We start from the raw sequence: 7,250 nt of genomic DNA on the forward strand, positions 1-7,250 counted from the left end.
CCGACTTAGCCACCTATCATTTAGAATTAGTGGTTTGCTTAACATGGATAGTTATACGTGCTACACAATATGTTCTACAGTGTCATGTGCTACACGGTGGAGAGGCCGGCGGATAACCTCCTTTTCGGGGGAAAAAGTCATGTGCTACACGGTGCTACCGTGCATTTTCAATCCAATGGTAAAGTTACCCGGGACTTGGCGGATTGAATCCGTGTCCCGGCGTGACACATATGACAGATCCGACGAGGTACACCGTCCTACAGGAACCGTCTTGCTCCATCTTTCTTGGATTCTAGATCTGCCACAACGGAGCAATACTAAGAGAAATGTTAGCTTTTCTTTTTACGAGAGGAGAAATGTTAACTTGATGTACGAAATGATAGAAATGTTAAGCTGGCCGGAGAAACAGAGAAGTGTTAACTAAGAATTAAGACGAGACAATGCCCGTTCTATTCTACACAAAAGAAGAAAAGAGAGGGAAAATGCTTTATTCTTTATTAAGCTGAAAATGCAGGAGAGAATCACCCGGTCTCTTTCTGCATGCGCATGCCTCGAGTCGAGAGACCGGCAAGCTAGGCAAAGCAGCGAAGCAATGATGGCCGCAGAGCCCGAACCGTGCTAACCGTTGTGCCGAGCGCTGCCGCACCGCCGGGCCACGCCAGAGCAATATACCCCCCGGGCATACGCCCGCACCCGCGTCCGTCCGGCGCTCAAAACCACGGCCGCCCCGCACGCACGCAACGGCGCTCAAAACCATACGCGTTACGGGGCTACGTGGTGGTCGTACGGCCCGTGCGCGCGGGCAGGGTAGGGCAGGGCAGGCACGGCGCGGCTCCCCACGCCTTTCACGGATTCGGCAACCGTCCCCGTCCATCGGCGCCACCCACCACCGTCCTCACCACCCCGAAATGCACACGCACACTCGGCACCACCTCCATCCCACCTCCTCTACTAAACCAAACCAGCAGCTCGAGAAGCAGCAGCAGCAGCAGCTAGCCGATCTCCTTCCCCTTCCCCCATACTCTTTTTTCTCCACACATCGCTGCGTCGGTCGACCTAGCTAGCTCGCCAGCTCGCTCGCTCGCTCGCGGTGGCGCGCGCGATTGCGGGGTCGGAGGAGGTGGATCGGCCGGCGGAGATGGGGCGGGGGAAGATTGAGATAAAGCGGATCGAGAACGCCACCAACAGGCAGGTGACCTACTCCAAGCGCCGGTCGGGGATCATGAAGAAGGCGCGGGAGCTCACCGTGCTCTGCGACGCCCAGGTCGCCATCATCATGTTCTCCTCCACCGGCAAGTACCACGAGTTCTGCAGCACCGGCACCGAGTACGAACTACGAACAGCACCATCCATGTCTCTCTTGCTTAGTTAATTATCAATTCCATTCCATCGCTTGCTGCCTGCTTGATTATACCTCTCTAACATAAGCCAGCTTCGTCTTGTTCTTCTCCATGTGTGATGTACTTGCAGCATCAAGGGGATCTTTGACCGCTACCAGCAGGCCATCGGGACCAGCCTGTGGATCGAGCAGTATGAGGTTGCTGCTTCTCTTTCTTGCCCTTCATCCATCTTTTTCTTTAGCTTCAACACTTTCTACTTTCCCTTTTAATTTCTAGATAGCTACTCATTCGCTGTTTTCTTGTGATTTGACATGAGATCTAATCGAGTCCAAGCTCCATCTTCCGGTGCTTCACTGCTCTTTTTCTTTGGCTGATTCGTTTTGGTTTGATTTGATTTCATCGCAGAATATGCAGCGCACGCTGAGCCATCTCAAGGACATCAATCGGAACCTGCGCACCGAGATCAGGTCAATCACTTTCCTCTTACCTTCTTTATATCCGAACCATTCTTTCATGGGGATTCTTTTGCTTCATGGGGATTCTTTTGCTTCATGGGGATTCTCCAGCTCCAGCAATTTATATTGTTTTGATGCCGAGATCGACTTGAATTAACATACTGTTCGTTTTTATACCCATCGCAGGCAAAGGATGGGTGAAGATCTGGACGCGCTGGAGTTCGAGGAGCTGCGCGACCTTGAACAAAATGTCGATGCCGCTCTCAAGGAGGTCCGCCAGAGGAAGGCATGCACGTACAAAACCCTAGCTACCAGATTAGTTGATTTAGGCTTCGATTCCTAGCTGGATCTGTCTGTTTCTGCTCGCTCATCTGCTGTCCAATCCGTGCATATTTCATGCTAGCTAGCCCCATGGTAGATCTATACAGTTCTCGATCTCTAGGATATACGGAGTACTAATTAATAAGAGATTGATCCTTCTTATTTCCAAAGAATTGGTTGGGGTTTTCTTGTTTAATTTCATCTCATGTATTATATTGCTTCCTTTAACAACATATATAGCATCTTAATTAATCTTCTTTTCTTTTTTCTGTTGTTTTCGTTTTGATTTTGCAGTATCATGTGATCACCACGCAGACTGAAACCTACAAGAAGAAGGTGAGACCTTTTCTAAACAATCATTATAAGTTCTCTATGAATTGAAGTAGTTTTCTCCTAGCTCGAAAATTTCAGGCGTACGTTGCCCAATTTGGTGTACATGACTGTTCTGGCGCACACATATCTCCACAAAACTAGATCTTTCCCCAATTCGCTTACCTTGCCTTGTGTCAGCTGCCACTTGTTACAGTTTCTTTATTTAGCTAGTTCTCCATGCCACTGTTCGAACACCATGTGTTCACCAGATCTCTGTATTCTACAATCATTCGGTCACATTAATTTTGTTTGAGAAAGTCCGTCTAGCTAGATATGTATGACCATTATTGCACCTCATGAGCTGCATCATATGCATGGCGTTACAAATGAATTACATATTAACCACTCTGATAATCTAGCTAGCTAGCTAGCTTAGAGCCCCAAACATACATCCATCTCCCAACCCTTATATGGTTGAACATTCAACCTAGCTAGTGACCGATGGAAGCAAAGATCTGACAGACACCTCCACGCCTCAAACGAACACATTGCATGCCAATGTACACGGTGCACTGCCATGCGTGTCTGCACTTTACACACTCAACCCCCTCACTTCGGCAACTCTAGACTCTACACTCTACAATTCTAGATCCAAATCTTGGCGTAGCTAATTAGCTATAGAGCCTTTGGAAAAATCTCGGTGTAGAGTATGCATGTCATGTGCTTACATGCATGCACACACACGTAGACGAACAGCAATAGATGCAGTGATCTGTCTCCTTTTGACAGAAACACATAAGCTGGAATTGAGAAAGAGCGAAGGACAATAATCTTGGGGCTATATCTCTCATGCACTACACGTATCTCCTGCTAAGCCTAGCTAGATGATCGATCAGTAGCTGGCTGCCTAGAGATGCATGGGTGCATGAGCGTGCATGGCTGCTTTGTTCGGTCCCCCGGCTATCTGGGGGTAGCATGTCAAACACGGATTTTTATGGGATTGCACAGCGCCATGATACCCCTTGTAGATGAGGACCGGCGACGAGGCTTTATGGTTTGCGGAACTATAGAAACGAAGCCTTTAGTTATACGGCCTCTTGGCTTTTCGATCTGAATGAATGGCAGAGAACTTTCGCCTTTCTTTTGTTTTGCGTACTGACATATATATGATCCGGTCTTCAGCTTTGCGTAGTCCTGGGTATAATGCTTTATACCAGTCGTCAATGTGAAGCTAAAATTGGTTTCAAGATATGTTTATGTTCTAAGGTCCGCGTGGCATTAATATAGGCGCTCAGGGAAAGAATAGTGTGTCTTTTTCTTTCCGAAAAGGAGGTTAAACCCCCGGGCTCTAGATTGAGCGATGCACAAAGCATTCTTATTGTGAGGTTTTTAAAATCTACTATAAAGATGATATGACAAGGAAACAACCGCATCCAACAAATAAAATCACATATGTTTTACTGATCCCATGACTAGACTCACATTCAAACCGGTTGAACAAAGCCCGCAACCATTTCCATATGGTTGCCCCAGTGTTCAGAAGCTCCCGTACTTCTGCTATTGAAGTAAGGACCACATACAAATCTAGTCAGTAGCCCTGTGGATAATTGGCAAAAATATTGGAACTATAACAATGTTAAAGTTATCTCAACTACATGAGTTTCTTCTATAGCCATTGAGATTATATGGCTGGATGCTTTTGTAGTGGCGTTGGATGAACAATTGCTTGGACATATGAGATCTGCGATGTTAATCTAAACGATAAAACAGTTGGTCCTCGCACTAGATGACACTAATCTTACATGGGTGCTCCCTCCGTTTTTATATGCTTCGCATATTAGCTAGCTTTGTCTCGGGTCAAACTTTCTAAACTTTGATCGAGTTTATACAAAAAAAAATCCACAATACCAAGTCAATACCATTAGAATCATCAAACAAAATATTTTCATACCATATATATTTTTTGTTGTGAAAGTTTAGATTGTTTTTGATAAACTTGGTCAAACTTATAAAGTTTAACTTAGGTCAAAGCAAACATGCGGAGTAAATTAAAACAGAGAGCGAGTATTTGATGAGTGCATATATATTCCTTTTCTTCAATCATCCATGTAAAAGCATCTTGTAAAGTACATGCACGTATAACAAAACAGTCTAATTAAATTAAATACATGTTGTCCCGTCAAATATACAAGCATGTACTTGATTAGTGCTACCTTCGTTAGGTGATATAAATACACGTGATGTTTTAGTCAAGTTAAGTTTCTGCAACTTTCACTGCGATTAAGCTAGAAAAATGTTAGCCGGGTAAAAATGAAATCAATAAAATATGTCTTTAACAATATTCATGTAAAGATGGCAGTCAAAGTTTAAAGGCCATTCCTATGTACAGAATGATGTATGCTTAAGAGTGCAGCGAGTATAATGTACTCCTTATTTGAGAAAGATTGTTTCTCTTGCCTTTTCTTTTTGCCAACATTTTTTCATGTGCAACAGTTCTAGACCGGGTTCCACTACCATCAATAACCAAAAAAGGAAATCCAGCCTATATGTTCTAGTCACCGCCTACTCCAAAAGTCATAGTGAAGACCAATACTTAAGTTAATATGAGATAAACTGACTACCATAGTTTAATATAAGTTTAACTTCTGGAAGTTCATGTAAATTGAATATGATTGATGTTCAAGTAGTATATCCACAACAAGCTGCAGCAGGGAACTAGTAGCTAAACAAACAAGCTACCCGCACTTGGTTAAAACGGCGGCCTCCATTCGAAATAGATGACGACCTAGAATGGGTGTACTCAAACTTCTTTAACATCAAGCATGAATATATAGAATATGAATCATATTGTCCAACTGGAAATACCATTATTAAAAATTTCATGGAATTTTTAATAACATGTTGATAGAAATGTAACAGTAATACTTGCACTTTGACACAATGCAAGATCCAAAACAGCATGTATTATTGAGCAGAGGGAATAGATAAGATATATTAATTAAGGTGTTATTTCATCATGAAACAACTCATAATTTTATGTGCATGCTAGATTCCTCAAGGTGAATTTTAATACTATTGCATTATTTCAGCATGCACATATGTGAAAATATTCATAGCATTTGTTTGTGTTCTCAAGAAAAAAGGGATAAACTACAATCTTATTTTTCCATCCATCTGATTTTTACTCTGATTAATATTAATATATATATAGTTGTGTGCATCACAATGATGCAAAGGCCGGAGGTTTAACCTCCTTTTTGAAGAAAAAAATGTGTGACGTAAAGATTATTGTAATTGAAGTTACCTACATACTTATCAAAAGGGATTTTCAACAATTCACCTCGAAACAATGCTTAGTTGGAACTATACATCTCGTCAGCATGGACACATGGCATGCATGCATATGTTGGTAGCACCATTGTATTCTACATGGATATATGGAGGAACCTATAGCTAGAGGGACAAAACTAAGAGCACAACCTATATAGGAAACCCCCAGCCCTTAGTTTGCTTGCATGCCATGGTCCTTCATATAAACTAGCCAGGTTTTCCTACTCATTCTGAACACGTCTTTCACTTGGGAGGTTTCTCAATGACAATGCAGTTAGACAAGCAACAAACCCATGTTAAATTGTGTATCCGCGACATGTCTAAGAGACTAAGACTGTATGTATTTTATATGTAGATGTAGATTCAGCTGGCTTTTGTCATTCGGTGCCTCCTGTTGTACGATAAATATACGCATGTATTTAACCCCTGCAGCTTGTTGCATCCGTGTACTAATTCATGCTTCTCTCGGAATCCATTGCACATATTCAGGTGAAGCACTCCCAGGAGGCATACAAGAATCTGCAGCAGGAGCTGGTGAGCTCTCTCGCTCCCTAGCTAGCTAGTAGCTATGTAACCACGATCATGCATCCCTTTTCCAAAAAAAAAAAAAAAACCACGATCATGCATGAATCCGAGCTGACCATGATAACTGTGCACGCGTGTGTATTTAGGGCATGCGCGAGGACCCGGCGTACGGATTCGTGGACAACCCGGCCGCGGGCGGGTGGGACGGCGTGGCGGCGGTGGCGATGGGCGGCGGCTCGGCGGCGGACATGTACGCCTTCCGCGTGGTGCCCAGCCAGCCCAACCTGCACGGCATGGCCTACGGCGGCTCCCACGACCTGCGCCTCGGCTAATCGATCACGGCTATTGCTCCTACTAGCTTATATATCGAGTGATCAAGTTACCACAATAAGAAAAAAAAATCTGTGTGTTTGTATTTGTGAAATGCTGTGATCGATGATGCCTTATGTCGGTCTCGTGCACATGATTCAGTTCAATGTGTAATTAACGCCGTAGTGCTCGACTGTGTATTGTATTGCATGATGTGCTATGACTTTGGTTGTGAGCTACTTGGTGCTACTATCATAGTATATATTTTGGTACTTGTGATGATCATTTCATATGTCTAAATGTTTTCTGGTTATTATGCATATTTGTTTTTGAAAAAGGAGGGTTTGCCCATGGCCTCTCCAAGAAATGATGCATACAACCATATTGATTAGGTTTAGAGCATTAATCATCCGGTAGTCGTACACAAATTGACAGTAATAAGAGCGCAGAGCTCGAAATAACCATACACTAACAAGATAAAATGATGCAATCACATATTCTATCATGGAATCGTCATCAAGCCCGGTTAAAGAAACATCTCCAATCAGTTGCAACCAAAATCCGTGGATCATCTGTCCTCCGCACAAAGTGGCTACTCATAGTGAGCGGTTCTTAAAAACTCCATAAACTTTTGCTGTTATATCAAAGTGGAAGTGTC

General features: G+C 43.4%; 1 protein-coding gene across 1 annotated transcript; it reads left to right on the top strand.

The window, feature by feature from the left end:
• The first annotated feature begins 920 nt into the window (after positions 1-920).
• LOC119338457 (MADS-box transcription factor 16) lies at positions 921-6,880 on the top strand. Its single transcript, XM_037610782.1, has 7 exons — positions 921-1,326; positions 1,471-1,537; positions 1,746-1,807; positions 1,982-2,081; positions 2,411-2,452; positions 6,248-6,292; positions 6,430-6,880. Exons 1-7 carry the CDS (start codon positions 1,139-1,141, stop codon positions 6,613-6,615), a joined length of 690 nt encoding a protein of 229 aa, XP_037466679.1. The 5' UTR covers positions 921-1,138; the 3' UTR covers positions 6,616-6,880.
• Positions 6,881-7,250: the final 370 nt, after the last annotated feature.

Source organism: Triticum dicoccoides, chromosome 7B (genome assembly GCF_002162155.2).
Source record: "Triticum dicoccoides isolate Atlit2015 ecotype Zavitan chromosome 7B, WEW_v2.0, whole genome shotgun sequence".
In the NCBI taxonomy this organism is placed as follows: domain Eukaryota; kingdom Viridiplantae; phylum Streptophyta; class Magnoliopsida; order Poales; family Poaceae; genus Triticum; species Triticum dicoccoides.

Bases quoted from the DNA above. Each gene is read 5' to 3' on its own strand.
- LOC119338457 (XM_037610782.1), top strand. From the start codon at position 1,139: ATGGGGCGGGGGAAGATTGAGATAAAGCGGATCGAGAACGCCACCAAC. The intron at 1,327-1,470 runs GTACGAACTACG...ATGTACTTGCAG, and splicing joins TTCTGCAGCACCGGCACCGA to CATCAAGGGGATCTTTGACC. The intron at 2,082-2,410 runs GCATGCACGTAC...TTGATTTTGCAG, and splicing joins AGGAGGTCCGCCAGAGGAAG to TATCATGTGATCACCACGCA.